The 21,127-nt window shown below is 39.6% G+C and overlaps 2 protein-coding genes and 1 long non-coding RNA gene across 7 annotated transcripts in view; 2 read left to right on the top strand and 1 right to left on the bottom strand.

Moving 5' to 3' along the window:
• MYLK (myosin light chain kinase) overlaps positions 1-9,842 on the top strand; it is a 231,318-nt gene extending 221,476 nt beyond the window's left edge. Inside the window, exons 30-34 of one of the 2 annotated variants that reach the window (XM_013960570.2) lie at positions 2,236-2,388; positions 3,427-3,550; positions 4,769-4,898; positions 5,738-5,857; positions 7,712-9,842. In XM_013960570.2, the coding sequence (XP_013816024.2) occupies positions 2,236-2,388; positions 3,427-3,550; positions 4,769-4,898; positions 5,738-5,857; positions 7,712-7,959 (775 nt within the window). In that variant the 3' untranslated portion in view covers positions 7,960-9,842. Of the gene's footprint in view, positions 1-2,235; positions 2,389-3,426; positions 3,551-4,768; positions 4,899-5,737; positions 5,858-7,711 lie in introns of those variants that run through there. The other variant, XM_013960571.2, reaches the window with a different exon arrangement.
• Positions 1-12,058, bottom strand: part of LOC136992353 (uncharacterized) — a 36,056-nt gene extending 23,998 nt beyond the window's left edge. The window contains exon 1 of one of the 2 annotated variants that reach the window (XR_010884605.1): positions 11,824-12,058. This is a non-coding gene — a long non-coding RNA (uncharacterized lncRNA). The remainder of the gene's footprint in view (positions 1-11,823) is intronic. The other variant, XR_010884604.1, reaches the window with a different exon arrangement.
• A 96-nt stretch (positions 12,059-12,154) lies between these two features.
• HACD2 (3-hydroxyacyl-CoA dehydratase 2) overlaps positions 12,155-21,127 on the top strand; it is a 29,045-nt gene continuing 20,072 nt past the window's right edge. For all 3 annotated transcript variants that reach the window (XM_067299316.1, XM_067299315.1, XM_067299314.1), the window contains exons 1-3: positions 12,155-12,307; positions 18,521-18,638; positions 18,991-19,009. In XM_067299316.1, coding sequence (XP_067155417.1) covers positions 12,171-12,307; positions 18,521-18,638; positions 18,991-19,009 — 274 coding nt within the window. In that variant the 5' untranslated portion in view covers positions 12,155-12,170. The remainder of the gene's footprint in view (positions 12,308-18,520; positions 18,639-18,990; positions 19,010-21,127) is intronic.

The following is a 21,127-nucleotide window of genomic DNA, read 5'->3' as shown; positions in this document are numbered from 1 at the left end:
CTTAATCTCTGGAAATAGGCCAAACTATTATCTAATGTAGCACAAGAGCTGTACAATACTATTTGTGGTAATACTATGCAGAGGTCACATTTGCCATACTTCAATCAAGTGTTGAAGAGAAGTGGGATTGTTCTTGCTCTGGCTACCTCAGTATTTCCTCTAGAAGCTTGACTGGAAGGAGAGAGAAGACATGCATCTCTTATATTGACAATGAACTAAAGAAATACTTTACAAACTCGTAGTTTGTATAAAATACGAGTCCTTGTAAGCTGCTGAATTGGTTAGGAGATTAGTTTACTTACAACATAGTCAAAAAAGATACAACTTAAAAATGAATATCTAGGACCCCAAAATTAGAATGGCAATCTGGATGAGATTTTTTCACCTTTTAAAATGTTATGGAGAAAGATGATGTTGTTATAAATATTCCTTTGCATAAATATTTGAGCAGGGATAGATTTAAGGCCCTGCTGGAGTGGTTTGCAGATTCCAGGACAGAGATTTTGCTGCAACAACTTACCTGGCCTGCCGGCTGGCGTTCATAAGAATCTGCAGAGCAGATTCTCTCTTGTTGTCCAGTGGCTGCCAGCTCTCAGTGCTGCCAGGAAGAAAACTTGCCTCTTCCAGTAAGTGTAAAAGACAGAGACCAGTTATGGTAAAGTAAGGTGTTGTTTTACGTGAGCACTGCTTTGTATGTTAATCTTTCAGCTTTCTGTAACTCATGCCTATAGTAAGTTCATAACTGGGTTTATGCCATTTTATACATTTATAAAGGCACTCTTCACTCTTGTATTTGAGTGTGTCCCATATAGTTCAAAGAAGAGAGCAAACACATCCTGTTCTGATTTCCCTCTTCCTCCCTGAGGCTAAAGAAATCAACCTTTTATCTTCATTTCATGTATCATCACTAGCAAATTTCTGAAATACACCTGTAAGATTCTAGACTCTGCTGTACTGTACAGGCGCCTTCCAGAAATGGTAAAAGATTTGTTATCTGCCTTGTCTGAGGCATCAAAGAGTGTGTATTTCTACTTTACTTACGGAAGTAAAATCCTCAGGAACAAATTCTGAATGAGATTTTGAATCTCACTAAAAATGTTTTTTTCTACCACTCTGTTGTGTAATATTCAGTAGCATTGCAATATTTTTCACTATAGTACTTTCTGAACCCTAATAAGTTACACTTACTTTTCCATATTTAAAGAAATGTACTGCTATTTAAATGTAACTGGCTTTTAAGAGAGTGGTTAACATGACTGGAGTACAGGGAAAGCAAATCAAGTCTGTAAAATCTCATTCTGGATAGTTTACTGTGTAAATTGGATGCCAGAAAGAAGAGCTGTAACTTGTAGTTCCAAAATATAAGCCAGCCTTTCGCCTGAATGTTTTTACTGACAGGGTGATAGATACAGATATCAAAAATATCTGGATGCACGTAGGTACAGTATAATAAAGGATAAAGCTAAACTTGAGAAAGACACTCTGCAGAATGGCATCTTGATGTTCTGTGGTTGCCATTCACTGGCAGTTTTTCAATTGTATTGAGTAAAGAGCCTTGGGAGCTCAACTTACGTTATAAAAGAGTATTATTTGCATTTCATGCGTCATCATGACTGACTGAGAACATGAAGACTGCATTACACTTTTGGATGCATCTGCATAACTCTACAGCCTGTGGTGATGTAGCACTGTTTTATCTGGTCCTATGATTGGGGTTTTGCTGTTGTTTTTGTTTACAAAATAGGCCTGTGAATTTCATGGTTTCATGATACATCCTTCTTCCCAGCCTACCTCTGCAGAGGTAAATGGAATAAAATGTACAGAAAGCTGGTTTTGACACTAAGGATAGCAAAGTCACTCTGAATGCACCAAAAAAAGTTCTTCTGCTGAATTTGGTATGAAAATTGTGCTACTATTTCTGCAGAACCAGACAATCATTTAACAAACTAGTAGCAAGTACAAATTCTCCATTGTCGCCTAATTCTAGTTCCCTGCTTAAAAAAATCTCAGGAAAAGAGCAAGAAAGAACAAAACTTTTCCAGTCATGTTTGCAGTCAAAATTCTAGTTTCCTTCCCATATGACTATCTGTACATTGTTTTGAGTCTTTGTTTGTTGAAATATCAGGGAGCTTCCACTCATAAAGTTTTGCAAGGCATAGGAGATGTCTTAATTTCTTCCGCTCATCATTTGCACAATGACACTGTTTTGCGTCTGTCCGTCTGCTTTATCCCCAGGGTCAGTGGACTTTCTCCTTTCATGGGAGACAATGACAACGAAACCCTAGCCAATGTTACCTCAGCAACGTGGGACTTTGATGATGAGGCTTTTGATGAAATCTCTGATGATGCCAAGGATTTTATCAGCAATCTACTAAAGAAAGATATGAAGTAAAGCTGTTGGACTTGCTACAGTTTTTACATTTGTGTTTACCTGAGCTTGCCGTTCTCGTTTCCCCACTACGAATCTCTGCATCGAGGCAGGCACTTCCGGCAGTACTTTATAAGAAGCTCTCTGTGCACATCTGTCTCTGTGTGCAGCTAGCATTTATGTTACAGTACAGGGTCTGAATGGAGCACTTTCATTTAAATGCCTGCTCACTCTTCTTTTCCTTTTCCTCAGGCAAAATGCAACCTGAGGCCTGGGTGGCTGTTCTTATCTTTACTGTAGTGTGACCACACATAAGAACTACTGATTCCTGCATGCGCTGTGTTGATCCGAATGGGTTGCAATTTTGCCAGATTTATTTCCACGTTGTTTTTAAATGTGGTATCCCTGAGTAGGTAGCTTTCCTATAAATCTAGTGGTTTGGCAAGAAAAAAAAAAATCAGAGTTGGAAGCCCTGTTTACAACGGACTCTGGACAAGCCAAAGAAAAAAAATATTCTTTTTCCAAGGAGTTTACAATCAAAAAGACAGAAGACAGAGGGTTATTTATACATGTGCCATGAACAAAGTGAGGTATTGGCGTGGTTTGATTAGAGATGTATTTGGATACTTCTGTTTTGTTAAATGTTGTTTAGTGTTGTGGGGAAGAGGGGTATTTAGCAGTAGAAAAGGGAAAACTTCTATGAGTAAAGGAAAGGAGATCTGAGACAGGATTCTAGTCATAACGAGGAAGCTGAATCATAGCCATTGTGGCTCTGTTGTATATATTTCATGACTAAAACATATGGCTTTTCATGCTTTATTTTATAATGTTTTATTAACACTTAAAAATGCACAGCTTACCCTCAAAAAAACTTCAAAAATTGTGAAAGTGAGTTTGTGGAGTACGCATGGCTAAGACAGCAGTGCCATGTGATCTATGTTGCTAAATATAGGAAAGAGAAATCAGCTCTCAAAAAAGAGAAATGGAAATAATGTTAAAGCAGATAGGTTCTATCATCGTTACTGGCAAAACTGACTAGCCTTTTTATATAAAAACAGGAGTCGCTTAGATTGTACTCAATGTCTTCAGCATCCTTGGCTGCAAAAAGACACCAAAAACATGGAAGCCAAAAAACTTTCCAAAGAGAGGATGAAGAAATATATGGCCAGAAGAAAATGGCAGGTAATGAAGAGGACATAGAATTGGGCCAGCTATCCTAATAAATCTCTTTATTTCTAACGTTTGTGATTCCAAGAAACATATCATGCCAGGTGGTTTCTACTGCTAGTGAAAACTCAAACGTGGCTAGTATATGAATGTAGTAAAGCAGGTTTGGTTTGTGTAGGCGAGCAGTAGGAGGGTGTATGGCTGTATAAATATAACATGATTCCATTTCAGGCTACTAAACGGTGTTTGAGTTCAAGTACAGATTTTCCTGTTCTTTTAGGGGCTTTTCCCTGTATGACTGTCTTTCCTCCCTGCCCTCTGCATGCTGCTGAGGCCGGGGATTTTGATATCCTTATCAAACTTGAACAGCTAGGTAAATGCCTATCAGTGTGACCTCTCTAAAGATACCTTCATTTTGTGGTAGTTTTGTTCTTCTAAGCTAGTAGTTCTTGTCCTCTTGGAGCATCAAGCTTCTCATGGATTCAGTCAGACTAGTTTAATAATTTTCTTTGAAACATTTAGTCTCCATATCTTCTTTTTTCTTAAAGCTAGAATTGAGGTAACAGCTCCATCTGTGTCATCCTGATAGCTAGGGTAGCAGATATATAATATCCTGGATCCAGCCTTTTCATAAGCCTACAAAATACTGATTTAGGTAAATTTACCTTATAATTTGCCTTACGTTCTATTTTACATGTTTCTTTAGTGCCCATGCAAGCTGTACAAAGATACAAGTGTCCATACGAAAGGGAAAGTAGTTTGAACGTATTTTAGTATCCTGGTGGTTGATTCTCGAGCCTGTCAGAGGCTTGCTTTTATCATACAGATGGTAGTTTCTCATTCATTTCGTATTAACTGGTTATTCACTCTTGATGAAACTCAGTCCAGCCCATAGAGCTGTTCAGAGATCCGTTTACCACTAGAGTTAAGTTCCACTTAAATGGTACATAGTTTTTTTGCTGGCTCTCCTCATGCAGTGCATTTTATCCTCAGCTAACAGAGACATTCATTTAGGTATGAGTTCATCAGGGGAAGCTCATATCTGCAACTAAATTTGGTAATTCGAACCAGTCTGGTCTGTCTCTGCTAGAACAACACAGCTATATATGAAGTAGTTTGTCCACGAATTTCAGTGAGGTTTGCTGAGATCCTAAGTAATGGTAGTACCTTTGTTACGGAAAATCACATGCCTTTTGGATTGGACTGACCAGAAGCCCTTGTGTTACGTTTCAGAAAACAGGCCATGCTGTTCGAGCAATAGGAAGATTGTCGTCCATGGCAATGATTTCCGGTATGAGCGGGAGGAAGGCCTCCGGGAGCTCGCCTACCAGCCCTATAAACACAGACAAAGTAGAGAATGAAGGTAAGGAACTTTGCTGCACCACGTTTTTACCTACCTTCTGAATCCTACTAAACCTTTTAGCAAAATGCGAGAAACCAGTCGAGTTTATTCCTGCTCTCTCTCTCCTGTTATCTTTTTCTTTTTTAAAGATCAAAAAGTCATTGTTGTTGTATTGCTCTGCTAACTCAGAATGTCCCATTGTAAGTACTGGCAGTAAAATGTCCGCTTTCAATCCAAGGAATTAAGGCAGATTTGTCAACTGCACTTTATATCAATCGTGGGAATGCATGTTTATACAAAGATTGCAGTAATGTATTACCTTCTCATGCAAATGCTCAAGCAATAAAGTAGTAATACTTGCTATCTCCAAGACACGTGCTATGTGATAACCATGCCCCTCAGAGAGGGGCATTAAAAAAAAAAAAGGCGTCTACAGTTATTCCCCTAAATCCAGATTTGGAATGTGGATTTGTGGTGTATAACAATCAGGCGCAGATGTTTGACACCTCTGAAATTCAGGCTAGTCATTTTGACATAGCCACATAGACTATGGGCCTGATCCAAGTTGAACTGGGTTGCCCCTCTGACTAGGAAAAGTCCAGGTTTGATTATAAACAAGTTCAAGGAAAAAATAAAGAATATTTGCAGCACGGTGGCCTGAATGTTGATTTAATTCTATTTATTGTCTGAATCTTTGTCCAACTGTGAAAGACTGGCACAAAACTAAGCAGCTAACATCCTCGCTGTTCTATTAAAAAGCAAAAGATGCTTTCATTACCTATTTGGTTATTAAAAATTAAAACTCATCTTTTGAGAGCATCCTTTGTAAAACAATTAACCACCTTTTTGCTCTCTGCCAGATGCTTTCCTTGAAGAAGTGGCTGAGGAAAAGCCCCATGTAAAGCCATACTTTACTAAAACAATCCTTGACATAGAGGTTGTGGAAGGAAGTGCTGCTAGATTTGACTGCAAAATTGAAGGTACATTAAATAAGCCTATCTCCACTATTCTTTCTTTCCTTCCCTGCCAGCTTTCTGCATTGTGCTGTTGTTTAGCTGAGGTTTTTCTGTATTATTGTTGTGCAGGTGCCATTCTGCTTTACCAATATCTGCATGTCACAGCATGAATATGTTGCAATAAAATAAGCTATTTGGAGCGGCACCGGCTTGTTCTGTGCTTGCCATAGAGCAGAAACCTCCTAAAGTAAATGTGTGAGTCACTAATTCAGAATACTGAGAAGGAACAGTAAGATGATTTTTGAAGATGGAAACAGTAAAAACAAGATGCAATGTAATACCATAAGTTGCAGAAATATACCCTTAGAGACTGCTAACCAGAAACCATGAATAAGCAGGGAGTCACTTGTCTGAAACGGCAGACGAGTTTTAGGTGACCTCCAGCCACGCATACACTGTGTTAAAGGCAAAGTCCCTAGCAGCGTATTTGCAGAAGTAATGATAATATTCATTGTGCTGATTACAAAATTCACATCTAGAAAATACTGTGCATTGTTTGTTTTTTTTTTTAACTTATAAGCCTTTTAACTTATAAGCTCAAAAAAGTAAACACAAACTGGAATATGTAGATAGAAAGAATAACTTTATGAGAAGACACTAAAGGAGCATGGCTTTGTCAGCCTAATAAACTAAAGGCCAAGACTGCTAGCATTTCTACCACAATGACACTGAGGTTTCTGTATCATGGCTGTTGATGAAAACTAGAAATTAGGAAGAGAAGAGCCGTTAAACAAAATGGATAGAGTTGGTACCAGAATGTATGGATTAAAAGTTAAATAATTTCTAATCTTAAGAAAGATGAAACAGCCTCACAGATTTTTGCTTGTTTCTTTCTGTGCTCCTAATCTCTTTCACTGCCTGTTTCCTACCTCACAGCGGAGATGTGAGGATGGATTGTTGTTGCTGATGGATGCTCAGCGTGAGGGGTATGTGTATAAATCCTGCATGGAATAAAAAAGATAGATGTACCACGGCCGATTTTCCAAACTTTCCAGTGTATCACTATAATGTTCACTGTATATTAGAGATTCCTGCACTTTATTGTTGTTCAGTAGGAAGTCATCCTCCTGCCGTAGTCCAGAATTTGCCGTGTTCAGTTTGCTCTATCAGCCAAGAGCACTACATAAGAGATTGTTCTCCAGCATGCATTGTATGGCCCTGCTCTGGATGCCTCCAGTATAGCAAAACCATCTGCTTCACAAAATGCTCAGAAACTCCTATTGAGATGCATAATTGAAATGCTTTTCTTAGATCCCCTCACTTATCCTAATAAAGACATAGAGGACGTGGGAGTGCCACAGTCACCATACAGGACAGGCTGGTGTAAGCGAGCAGATTAGGAAGAGGAAGACCCTGAACATCCACAACAAAGCAGGCTAAGGAAGACAGTAAATTGTAGTTGTAGCACAAAGCGCCTTATCCCTGAAATTCTAAATTTCCATGTTGGGAACCGTAGGTTCCACAAAAGCTGCATTGTAAGGTAAGCCTCAAATATACTATTAAGAGTCCCTTCCTGGCTGATGTCTGAGATGTATGAAAGGCTGTCTGCAATCATTGAAAAAGTGGTGAAACATGATATCTAGTGAGTACCTCAGTGTCAACTTTTGATTTTTGCTATTCATAATGAGATCAATTCAGGTAACTGTACAGTAAAAAAGGCTTACATCATTTGCATTTATTTTAAATAGAGTTCAGTGAAATACTTGTATGTCAGCATTTTGGCATGTGCACACCTGGATGTAGAACTGGAGCGTAAAATAAGTGCAGATAAGTTAATATTCATTTATTGCAACTGCTGTTCTTTCTCCACTATTGCAGGCTATCCTGACCCTGAGGTAATCTGGTACAAAGATGATCAGCCTGTTAAGGAGTCCCGGCACTTCCAAATAGATTATGATGAGGATGGGAACTGTTCTTTGACTATTTCTGAAGTATGTGGGGACGATGATGCCAAATACACCTGCAAAGCTGTTAATAGCCTTGGGGAAGCAACATGCACCGCAGAACTCCTTGTGGAAACAATGGGAAAAGAAGGAGAAGAGGAGGAGGAAGAAGAGGAAGAATGAAACAAGGCCCAAAGAAAAATTTTTTGAAAAAAAAATATTTAAAGACTCTCTCTCTAAGGCTCAGAAAACCAAGTTATCAAAAGCACCTTGTGTGATACGTAGGTCTTTGCGGGGGTGTTTTTTCAGCATGATCAGTTGAGACCTGTTTGTTTTATGTATGGGCATTAATTGAAATCAGCAGGCACTTTAAGTTGCTAGCATGATTGGATTTCATTTAAGCAAGTCATCAATTAAGTTGCCCAGTCTATTTTTTAAATTAAAATATATGCAAAGTAAGTCTACAATTATACTCTGAACTTACTAAAGAAAAACAGACTATTTATTGAGCTCATTGGTCTATACCATCATTTTCATCAGCCAGCACTACAGCTAAGTTGGTTCCCCAAGATCGACTTTACAAGGAATTGTTTGTCAGACACATGCAGTGAATCTCTCCAGTCTTAAGAAACAGGCTACTCTCATAGCAATATCTTCTATAAGGGAAGGTCTGATGCAGCGAGCATTGCAATTTGTATGTTCGTATGGTTCATTTTTCATTTGTTTTAAATAGAACTTCACTGTCCTAACTTTAAACACATTCACTCCCCTTTCTCAGTGTGCTGTTAGTGTAGTTCTAATACTGCTAATCTTAGATATCCATGCGTTTTTCTCTGAGATATTGCTGATCATACCTTGTCAACTTTCCCTTATAGAATCTGTCACTTTAATGCAGTCGCAGCTCCCTACTTAAGAAACAGACCGAAAATACAAAGACTGAGAAAATTTTCTGTTGTTCTGATCAGTTTAATAATGATTTGTGAGTCATATATATGCTGCTGTGAAAACACAGGTTACTGCACAATCAGTGACTTCTATGTGCATGTCTGTGAAGGAAATCCCAGGTTAGTTAAAATTTTACTTGCATTTATTTGGCCATTGCAAAGCAGATTTCAACTGATGATAAGCTGGAAACTCCCACAGACTTTTGGAGTAGCCAAAAAAGATAGTAGTCTGGATTAGAAACTCCTTTATACTAAGCAGTTTCCAAAGAATCATAACCTATATAGGACTTATTTTTACCTTATGAGCTTGACTGTCTTATTTTTGTCTTGAACCTGCATCAGTAAGGCTGTTGCCTTTTTTAGAAATGCAGAAAAAAAAAGAAAAAATCCAAAACCCCAATTTTTTCTCAGAAATGGTTAATGCACTCAGGCTTAGTAACTTTGCTTTCCTTTCACAGTGTTGGCACTTTTTAATTTTTTTGTTGTTCAGAGGTAATATCAGAGGCTGTAAGGTGATATGCATAATCCAAAACCAGTGTGTGTCCTATATCTATGTATCATTCCAAAAGTGATTCTTTTTCTTTTCCACTTTTTGTGTGTAAAGTGCAACCATTTGCATTTCAAAGGTTACCTCTATAAAAAAAAGAAATTATTTTAAATCCTCACAATTAAGTAGTCAATGTACTTTAATACAGGTGTGTACAATATCAACCTTAGGTTGTTTGATATTACCTAGTTGTGTATGTGTTTTATATGATTTGCTCTTCTACATTCAAAACTCAACTAATGTGGATCACACGATGGTTTTTATAACTGCTTTACTTTTTGTTGCTAGGTTCAGATTGCCAGCATGTCTTTTCTTTTTCAATGGATAAAGAACTCTTGTTATACTAAACACAGTATTGCCACAATTCCTTATACAGAAAGGTTTTAAATCTGATTTAGAGCATACAGAGCTTTTCTCACGTTTTTTAAATGTGTTAGACAACAATGGGGTGTATTTTGTACCTTAATAAAAATATGCTAATGTTTTCCCAGTTTGTTAAACCATCAGAATTGCAAAGATGAGAACGCTACGGCTGTAGTTGCTCACAGTTCCTAAATAAATAATACCACAAAGCATGCTACTTGTATACTCTATTGCAGGCGTCACTATGTTCACATTGGCTAAGGAAATCAGAATAGCAGTCTTTTCCTAGTCGGTCCCTTGCTGAGACCTGTTTGGCACAAAAATGGGTGAGGTGGCCGCATTGATCATAGTGGTGCTTCTGCACTTCTGACCACGCAGAGGCTCCCTAAAGCAAAGATTGTGAAACGTCCTGTCTGTATCAACATGTTTCTTAAGCAAACCTTCAACCCTTGAAACAGTCGCCTTTGCAAGATGAGGCCTCAACAGACTTGTGAACGTACTTTACTTTATTCATTGGACTGCTGTTTTCCATGCAGGTAGGCACATACATAAAGCTATTCTATGCTAATAAAACATACAGCTTTGATGGCCTGGGACACAGACATGGCAAGGTTCGTAGGTATGTGTATGTGTACTGGCTATCAAACCCCACAGACTCAATATTGGTTTTACTGCACAGAATTTCCCTTCTTTCTCCTCCTCTACAAGTCTCTCAGTGTTCAACAGGCTGCAAGTGGTCTCTCTTGCTTTTTACCCTAGCATGTATCTAGCTTATCATCTAGTTGATGAAGTAAAATGTCATGTTGACTCCTAGTAACATCTCTTCTAGTCTTTAGGAAACAATGAACTTTACTTCAAAAATGATGCAATACATATCTAATTCAACTCTGAGCAACTGATTCCAATTTGTATTTAGCCTTGAAATTTTTTGTTTGAAGAGTAGAAGACTCTTCTCTTCCAACTGAAGAAGGATCTTCCATGTGCTTGAAATCCTGTCTAATTTTGCCAGTCATCCCAATTGGTCTAATAAAAGATATTATCTCTTCCTATAAACCTTGTCTTGCCTGTATGTTTGCAGAGAACCACATTTTGGGTGTGGTAGGGTTGAAACAATCCCCAATAGCAGAGGTTATGCAAGACATTGTTACTGCACAAGTTGGACCACTTAATTTTACTTATATTTCTTTTGTATAAAACTCAGTCTCCTTAAGAGGTAAGGAAATTTTGGGACTAGCCACTGCTTTTTATAACTCAGGTTTCTGGATTTGCAGAAACTTAATTTACTTAACTACAAGCTCATCCAACCATCCAAGTGCCCAGTGCACAGTTGTGGCTGGCAAAGAGACTTTGCTAATTGCATGCGTGCCACGTAAAGACTCTTTGCCCACAAGGACGATAGCACAGGACTTTGTAATTCTCTTCTCTGTAGTGAGTTTCAGGCTTTGAAAATGCAGAAATATTTTTTAGTTGCAGATAAGGACATATACCTCTAAAATTTACTGGAATATTTATTGGAAAGGTCCAGAACGGTCACTAAAAAGACTGCTATCTGAAAATGATATTCTCATATATTATCCTTAAATTTTAAGCCATATTGACTGTAAGAGATGTGCACACAATGCTACAAATTGATTAGGAGACATACATGCTAACGTGAAAGCAGAATTTGCTGGGGGATGGGGGGGAGGCGTATGCACACTGCTCATAGAGAACTGCATCACAAGTAGCATTAAAAATAAATTGAGAATTGTTCTGGGAAGTTGAGAAATAACTCCACAGAATATTTACAGTCTCTGTAAAAAAAAAAATTGTTCATCTTTTCATTGCTGCCCTTACAAGTTAAAAAAAGAAGTGAGGATGGTGTATGTGACTCTGGGAAAGCAGCTCTGTCTCCTCTAAAAGGGATACTCAAATTCGTGCTGCTACAAAAGTCATGCAATACAGTTGCAACTGTATAAAACTTTAGCAGAAAATGAGTTATAGCTTCGGCCGTGCTTGGCTTCAGCAGCTTATTAAACTATAAAAAAAGATGAAAAGCGACAAAAAAAAATCTGGAGACAACCTCGATTTGAGAACTAACGGTACTAATTTCTCCAAGGAAATCACAGACCTACTTCGTCCTGCTGGCGCGAGATCACAGAGGGATATTTTTAACTTTTGTTTTAAAATGTAATCGGAAAGGTCGTTAATCACCTGCCTGGCAACGGGCGCGCTGTAGCCTCGAAGCGAACAGCAGCGGCGGCGCATTAACCCCTCGGGGCGGCTGCGCCGGGCCCAGGCGCCTCAGCGACGCCGCAGCCGCGGGGCCGGTGGCGCGATCCGGGACACGCAGGGCGGCGGATCAGGGCCTCCGGCAACGGAGCGCCGCTTTCCGAGGTAGCGGGGCGCCGGCGCCCAGCCCGGGCTGGGGGCCGTCAGGAGCAGCCCCGCCGCGCCGCTCTGCCCCGCTCCAAGATGGCGGCGGCGGGTGAGGCTCGCGGCCCCGCCCCGCGGCCCCGGCGTGCGCCGAGAGCAGGCAGCGGCCGTAGGAGCGCCGCAACATGGCGGCGGCTGGCGGCAGCGGCGGCGCTAGCCGCGCGGACAACGGCTACGGGAGCCAGCAGCCGCGGCGGAGGAAGGGCCCGGGCGCGCTGGCTACGGCCTATCTCGTTATCTACAATGTGGTGATGACGGCGGGGTAAGGAGGCGCCCCGCGGGGTGCCGGTCGCGGCCCGCTGGCGGGGTCTCGCCTCTCCGCCGACACGCGCGGCCGCCGGGGCCCCCCGCGGGGCCGGGGCCGGGGCCGGGGCCGGCTTCAGCTTCCCCCGCACCCGGCGGGGCTCTCCCGGTGCCGGCTCATGGCGGGGCGGGGGGCGCGGGCTGCCCCTGCTCCGGCGGCGGGAGGGTGCTGGGAGGCGCCGCGGGGGTTCCCGAGCGACGAGGGGCTCCGCGCCGGCAGCGGCGTGACCGTGCCCCGGCATGCGTGCACGCACGTATGTGTATATATGTGTATCCATATATAGACACATGCATGCGCGCGCACGTGCAGGTAGCGGTGTATGTGCGCGCACACGCACACACACAGGTACTTGTTGCCGGTCAGGCCGCCGGTCGCCCCCAGCTGTCGCGGTGGGGCGGGTGGGGGGTCGCTTTGCGCCGCCGGGGAGCGGGACCGCAGGATCCAACCGGGTCTTTCCCGTTGCTTCATCCCTTTCTCCCCCCTCGCTCGTCCCTCTTTCAGGCAATGCACCCGAAGCCCTGTTTGCCTGAATATACGCTAGAGATCCGTCACCTTTCCAGGTGACCCTCCTGTTATCAGTGGTCGTGTCCCAAACTTTCAGTATGGTGTAGGGGGAAAAAATAAATTTCCCTCACTGCCTCTCGTGCTGGAGAGGAGCTCCTGGTAAATACACGTGAAGTTGTTTCGTTTCCTTTCTCAGTTCTCTCCTTCACATGTTACAGTAAGAAACGCAGCGCTGAAGGTGGGTGCTCTAAGAGGGCTCCCTCTGCCCTGGCTCCCCGGCGCGTCCCTGCGCAGCACCTCTGTGCTGCGTGTCCTCGGCCAGATCCTTCCCCCTGGAAGGAATCGGCCTGAACAGCACGGGTGCCTGTTCCTGGCTTGGACAAGTATGTCCACCTAGAAGAGCTAATGCAGGGTTGGTGGGGCGCTTTACGTGCCTCACCTTAACTTACTCAGTACTTATTTTCTCATCTAGGCAACCGTGTAGATCATTGTTCTCAGCTCGGTTTGTTTTGTGGGCTCCAACACTTTTGGTAGAGAAATGAACCTAAATGCACTGAATTTGTCCATAGTAGTAGTTAAGAAAAGCAAAGGAGAGGAGAAAAGAGCATTAAAATGGATCCTGAATGAGCCTGTTTTCTTCTAGATAAATCCTGGTGGGTGGGAAGTCAGGCAAACAGAGTAGATTCGCTTCTCTGGGGGGGAGATTGGTATAGAACTAATATAGATAACATTTATTTCAGTGAGGCAATTGGACAAGTTGATTCTTACTTTCACTAGTGACAGAGCTGGTGTTATTTTAGCTTATAATGTGGTTACACTTATGTGGAACATAAGTAATTTACAGGGGAGAGCTCAGTTCTTTCAAGGTGCGTGCTACACCTATTGCACAATAAGTGTATTATTGTGAAATGGAACTGTTAAGAGGATTTATGACATTGTATGATATTTGCAGGGTATTCTGCTTATAGAGTGGAGTGGCAATTAGCCACCGGTCTGATACAGTTTAATGTTTTGTTTGAGAAATACTTAATTACATGAGCAATAAAACACAATACTGCCAGTCAGGAGCTCTTTTCAGTTTGTTATAATGTCCCAGCTGATGTTACAATGTTACCAAGTTAACCTCTGATTTCTTCCATGTCAAAGCACTTGCCTGCTTATTAAGCTGCTGATATTTAATTCACTTACATTTATTTATAAAAGATCTCAAAAACCAGTGATAGAAGTTGCAGGAGAAATGGAAAGGTTTTTTTCAAATGTCTTGATTTTTTTTTTTTATTCTTTTAATCAGGCAAGTTCCTGATGTTACGAGATATCTATTTCTTCAAAAGACCTAAAAACATTGAAGTGTTGGAAACTCAAATCCTTTTTATACTTCCTATTGTCACAGAAATCTTGATCAAGATGTTACCTGTTTTCCTAATTTACACCAAACTTTCTAGAAAATTCCAGTCTTAGGTGGGATGTGGCCTGTGGCGCTTTAACAGAAGGTGCCTTTCTGGGAATATTTGTGATTCTGCAATTTGGGGAGCTAGCCAAGGAGTTCTGCAATCAGGGTTCATATCTCTGCGTTGTCACTCACTGCCGTCCTTTTGGGGTAGGTCCCTAAGGGCTCTGACTGATGATTGGGCATTAAATGGATGAGGATTTCTGCATTGCCCTGGCCACTGCTGAAGTGCCGCAATATGCAATGTTGAATTAAAAAAAAAAAAAATTACTCAACTGATTATTGCTTACTTTTAAAAATACTTCATAATAAAGTAGTTTTTCAGGAGTTGGTTGACAGAAGCTCAGTTGTTCGTGTGATAACGATACGCAGCTGATGGCAATAATTATTCATTGTCCTCATGTAAATCAGAGTGTTCAACTCTTAGTTTTCTGTCTGCAAAAGGCAATTGGTAGTACTGCCTTGTAAAGAGAACTGTGAAATGAGAACACCAAAGCCTAAGGTGCCCAGATGATGTGCTGATGCCATAAAAGCAAAAAATGGTGGGTTTTTTTGGGGGGAGGGGGGACTCCCTTTGTTTTTTGGGGAGGTTTACTGTAATTTATGAAACAGCTTTTTTTAAGCTTGAGCACACAACAGCTGTCACCACTCAATAATAAAGAAATATCTTAAAAATTTAGTTGACATAGCTGTATTTAAAATGGGTCAAGTGACAGTTGAAAATCTGGGCTTAATTATCGTTTTTACTTTGCAAAACTTTCTTCTCGTGTTCAGTCAAATCGGTATTTTCCGGTTAGGGTGTCAAATAGTTTAGTATGCTGACATATGAAGCTCATTCCTGAGGCATGGTGAGGTATAGAAATTATTCTCCAAAAAAGTGTTTGACTGAAATCACTGAATGATGGGGGTGAGGGGGAACAGGACATGACACACTTGCTGTTAGTTGGAGGTGAGTATAAATGTTTGAGATGGTGATAAGCTGATTCAAAATATGATCACGTTTCCTATTTTTAGTCAAGTGCCATAATTACTATTGGGGTAGAAGTAGCTGATGGTGGTATAAACAATGAATTTCAAAATGATTTCACTCAAGATGTATATTTTTAATAGCTTTTGAGTTTGCAGAGGGTTCGTGTAATTTGTGCTGAGCAAATAGTGTTTGGGTTATGAACTTCAGGGTCCGTATCTTCAATAACTGGTTGCTGAGAATCAAAGTACACTTCCCTCTTCTTCAGACTCATTCATGCTGTACCTTTGCTATGTTCTTTCTTTACATAAACCAAACAGAACCTCAGTAAACTTGTTTCTCTTACAAACTATAAAAAAAAAAAGAAAGTTGGGGGACAAAAGGACCTGTGCATGAAGAACTGTCAAGACTGAGTAACTGAAACTTAAAAAACAAACAAACAAAAAAACCCTTGAGTTTATGCTGTATTCAGTTTTCCTTAGTTTATATAAATCAGGGAATGTAATATTCTAGCTAAGAGTTTACATGAATGGCAGTGGTTATTTAATGAAGTATAGCTCCATATAATATATCAAGTAGGTCTTTTTAGTGTCTAGAGTGCAGAAGCTGGAAAAGTTAACTTCAAACTTAGCCTCCATGTGACAGTGGTGCTTCTTCCTGCCCTTTTAATCTTCTAACCAAGTTTCTTTTTTTTTTAAGTTGATCTTTCACCTATCCCTGTCCATTCTCCCTAGTCGGATGGTTTTTCGCACTCTGTAAGAATCACAGAAGCAGGGCAGAGGTACTAAAAGCTTCAAAACTGAGTAGCCACAGCTTTTAGTTTTATGCAGATTAATACTTCAATCAGTATTAAATGCCCTTTGAAGGACAGTAGTTGTATTATCAAAAGAAAGGTGTAGTCTTTGAGAACAAGTAGTACAGTCTTCCTCAAGTTAGCTGTCCAGCAGAGAGGATGGAAGAAGGACAAGCAAGAGGCTTGAACAGCTTTGAGAGCCATTTACTTCACCAGCTGAGTTTCAGTTAGGGTGAAAACAGTCCACTGCAGACACAACGAAGAACTCTTATCTTCTGTAACCTGAGAAGTTGCTCAATTTATCTAAGTTTCTCAGCAAACATGGAAGATGAGAAAAAAACAGAAACTGACAGATATGAACAGGACAATGTCAACTTGCTGCCAGCTATCAGAGAAGAGAATTGGTCAGTGTTGCAGAGGATAGTTGTTAACTATTATACCTGCTGGTTTAGTCTACATTGAAGTCTGAATACCAAATTCATTTGATTCTTTCTTTGTAACCTGTAATTGGCAAAAGTTTTCTGTCTCTTGGCTTTATAAGACAGCTTTAACAGAAATAAGACTTGTCACTACTGAAAAAAGGGAAGACTTTCTCCCTCGCTTCCCATCTCTCTTCCTCACTCTCAGTGCTTGTCTCTCAAAGGCTTTGATGCTTGTCTTTTGGGAAGTCCAGGCAGAAATGAAATAGGTTTTTTTCAGTTGTACCGACAGATGTCATAACAACAGACCTGGACACCAGAATTGCTTATTATTGAAAAATCTGCATTCTACAGCAAATTTCAAGCAACTAAGTATTATATTTACTATATGGAAATACTTCTATATAGTTCATAATATCTAAAGTAGTATGGTACTTGTAAGCATCTAATATGCTGTAAATTATCAGGGAAGATGAAGAATTTCCCTTATAAAACCACAGCTGCAGTTTTTTTCAAAGGGTAAAAAGCTGTTGTGTACTTAGAGGACTCTACATGCGCATCCAGTGAGGTGTGCCATGGTTAGTGGAGATACTCGGTGACTGTTAGCATGAGCTCTATAACAGCACTTTGGGATTTAGAGGGAGGTAGGGAGAAAGTAGGGTGGCATTACGAGTTGCTGAGGGGAAGGCAGCACAGGAAGAGCCTGTCAGTAAAAAGTTTGAGAGTCACTGAAAAGGAATCCCAGTTTTCATCGACCGATTCCTTCTCCTGATGTTTGCCACAAGCAATCAAAAACTAAAGTTAACTCTAGATGCTGACTTCAGCTGAAAAGGTATTTGAGCAGGGTATAGCCACCTCAGTTTCATGGCTTGTCCTGGACTTCACAGTACAATTTCTGAAACTGGGGGCAAACACCGACTCTGAACAGCTATGATAGATGTTCCTGCCTCCGCCAGAACTGGAGGAGAAATTTTTAGCTGTGCTTCCTAAAACACTGAGGGGAAAAGTGGCAAGGTTAACAGGTTATGTTGTTTATCTGGGGTAGCTCGGGTAACTTTGATTAGAAAGCTCTCTGTGGAAAGATTCGGAGAGAGCAATAGACCCTGCTAGAGAAGGGGGAGCCACATGAACGATCCTCTCTCGCTCTTCCACCTGAACGGCTAGATGAAAAGAGAGTGTCGGCTTACAGGCTGAGGTGTGCAGGGTCATTAGTTTCATTCAGCTTATTCTGAATGAATTTGTTGTCTTCCTTTGTCCGTAAACTGTCCCACAAGCACAGTACATCTCCATAATTACTTTCCTTGTGATTGACATAGCTTCATTTGCTGCAAAATACCTTTCTGTGTGTTTATGTGCATCATCAATTCTTAGCTGCATTTTTTTTTTAAGATTAAACATGACAAATAGTTATATAGGCCTAGTTTATTTGTTGTTTAAAAAAAAAAAAGCTGTGACGGGAATAGCCAACATTACCCTCAAGACTTTAGTTAGTAGACTCAGTTTTCTTGTATTCACTTTATTAATAACTTTTTCTCATAAAATATATACTAGAAGTTAAGCTGGATGGTGTATCGTAAGGACTAAGAGTTTATTTTGAACTGAAACGCTAAAGTAGATGCCTCCTGAATCTTATGTTATGATTAATATATTACATTAAGAATCTTTGACTAGCAGTAAATGGTTTGCTGCTTAAACTAAACAAAATGTAATGCCAATCTTATTTTAAATGTCATGAATACCTTCCATAATTAAATACAGCTCAATAGAAAAATAAATGTAGATATTAAAGATATTGGTGTCATGATGGTGCTATAAGGTATTTTTAAAAATGCATAATACTTAATTTTGATAGATTTTCAGAGAATCCAGATGTATTTAATGTTTTCAGTGTTGCAGAGGGTAAGCAGAAAGTTAATATTCAGGCCATTATATGCCTGTTGCCTTATTGCATAACAAAACAGCTAATAAGGATGAGAGATTGTTTGCATGTATGCTCTACTTAATATCTCCTTATCTTAGACTTTTTTCTGTCTCATTTTAGATGGCTTGTAATTGCAGTTGGTCTAGTTCGAGCGTACCTGGCTAAAGGTAGCTACCATAGTCTTTACTATTCAATAGAAAAGCCCCTGAAATTCTTCCAAACTGGAGCTTTGCTTGAGGTAGGTGTAGTCTTCCTCCCCAGTATTACTAATATTTGCGCGAGTGTTTTGGTTAGGAGAAATGAAGTAGCCTTTATTGAACAGTACTTTCTAGGTACCTGTTTTTTTCATTAGCATTATAGAGTGGTTTGAAAGCAAACTTAAGAAGTAAATTCATTATCTGCTCCAGGTATTTCCTTTTAGCAGTCAAGAAGCTTACTGTCTCCTATTTAGCTGGAGCATCAGAGCTAAACATTAAGCTTAATTTTTGAAATATAAATATTGAACCTTAAGCACTTGTGATGGAACTAAATGTATTTTTGAATTACTGCATTTGAAATGTTAGTGATTTGAATTTTTCTTTTTGTTCTAGATTCTGCACTGTGCATTTGGTAAGCTTGCAAATTTTCAGTTTTATTATTTTTATAGAAAACTGCAGTTTTAGTGATGTATTGCCATGAAACTAATGTTATGGTCTGAATTGCTCGTTTTAATTCTGGTATAACTCCCTCATTTTTGCTTTAAATATTCCAATTTTTTACTAAATAATTTGACAAGTTAAATCACAAAAAGGAAAATAGTATAATAGGTTTTCAATTACCTGACACTGTTTTTATCTAGGTCCTTCCAATGCTACAAATTTTAGAGCGGTTTATAAATGTTTTATAGTAGGTTATGATTCTCTATATTATCTACCCTATAATTTTCTGTACCAGGCTGTCTTTCCTCAAAAAATATTTCTAGCTGGAAAATTAAAATTTCAATAAAAGTAACATTCCAAGCACTAGAACTTTGCCCGCATCCACAGAGCATAGACACACATTGCAGAACTGGGAAGGGTGAAACCACTCTGTGTTCCAGATTTGGCTAGGAATAAATATGCTTAAATGGCACTATTTCTGAGAGGAAGGAGTTTATAATTCCTTTTAGCCTAGTATTGTGAGGCTTATTCATTAGCTTGCCTAGTAGCACAATCTTAACTGTGTATCAGTGGTCTGTGGTCAGTAGCAGTGTCATGTTTCAGTCTACCTGAAAAACCTCATGTCCAGGTGATGGGCTAGAGTCTTGGATGTTTTGTTAGTCTTCATTAGCAGTGAACAGTTTGGCCTCAGCGTTTGGATGTTTTGTTTGTAGAACAGGTGATGTGTATAAATCTCTGCAAGATCAAAGTTAAAGTGCTATAAAAGGCAGCAGCACTTGTCTGCACTGCTTTGCTTAACGCTGATTTTTTTTTCTAAACAATCCAGCCTTTGCAAATAGACAGTCTTATGTTCAGATAGTTGGTCCTGTGGTTTTAAATAATGTGTTTGATCTCCTATCTGGATGTTTGCTAGCTACTTATTTGAAGAGTCAGTAAGATGGCATTAAGGTTTCTAAAGCCACGGCTACAAAAGCTGCTATTTTTGCATATCATACAAGCATTCTACAAACTGTAGGGTGTATCACTATGGTACCACTAAGCCCACGTTAATTTCCTGTGTAAAAGGTTTTTCTGAATAACCAAATATGGTTATTGAAAACTTAACATCATATTCCAAAATATGTCAGCAGAGGGCAGTATAATTCTGTATTTGGTACAATAGTTCTTGCCTTCCTGAATACTTCAGTTACTCTGAAAATGTTCTTAAAAAGAGCAGTTTGTAAACTGTGCACAGATCATCCTAAGAAATGAATGACTAGAAATTCTTTAAATTGATGTAAATGGTTCTTAGAGCATCTCTCCATATAGAAATAAATATAGTTTAGTTGAAGGGAAAGCACATGCTACCAAGTTTAAGCAACTTGAATTTTCTGAGATTCTTTTTTTAAAAAAAAGAAAGAAAAGAAAAGAAAACCCTGCAAAATAGATGTTTGCTCTTCTGCGAGTCATTTCATCTCAGAAACAATGCTTTTACTATAAATGTTAGTTATTTCCAAATGATATCTTCTGGTCAGCTTGTTTCAAATCACTATAATTAGTATACAGTGAGATTATTTGTACACACCCTTCTTAGTTCAAGTAAGCAGAATGTATTTGTGTGTGCACAGATTGTCTTAATGCTGGATATTCTAACACAGATGTTACAATTCAGCATCTGAACATTTAGCCATTGTAATCACTTCAGAAAAGTAGAGGTATTGGCTATTAAAACTAATATGACATTCCTGAATAGGAATGCATGATATAGTTGCCTGTGCTCCCAAAGAGATCTTTTTAATCCTGTTTTGCTTTACTAAATCTCAATTGCCATTTTTCCAAAATAATTCATACTCACTTTAAAAATATTTCATAGTCTATCAATAATACTTGACAATATTTTGAAGTCCCATTTACCAAATGACAAGAAGGACAAGTTAAATAATCTCAGAACACCGGGCCGAAACTTGCAGCAAACACTATTTTACCATCCTAGATACAACAGCATCAGAGCTATAATGCTCTGCTGGTTTCTTAAGCTAAACTCTGCGTAAAAATGCCTACATTTACCAGTACTAGGTCTGAGAAAGAATATAAACATTTTCTTGAATTA

This window comes from Apteryx mantelli, chromosome 6, assembly GCF_036417845.1.
Source record: "Apteryx mantelli isolate bAptMan1 chromosome 6, bAptMan1.hap1, whole genome shotgun sequence".
Classification (NCBI taxonomy): domain Eukaryota; kingdom Metazoa; phylum Chordata; class Aves; order Apterygiformes; family Apterygidae; genus Apteryx; species Apteryx mantelli.
This window is presented reverse-complemented; position numbering and strand designations above follow the sequence as displayed.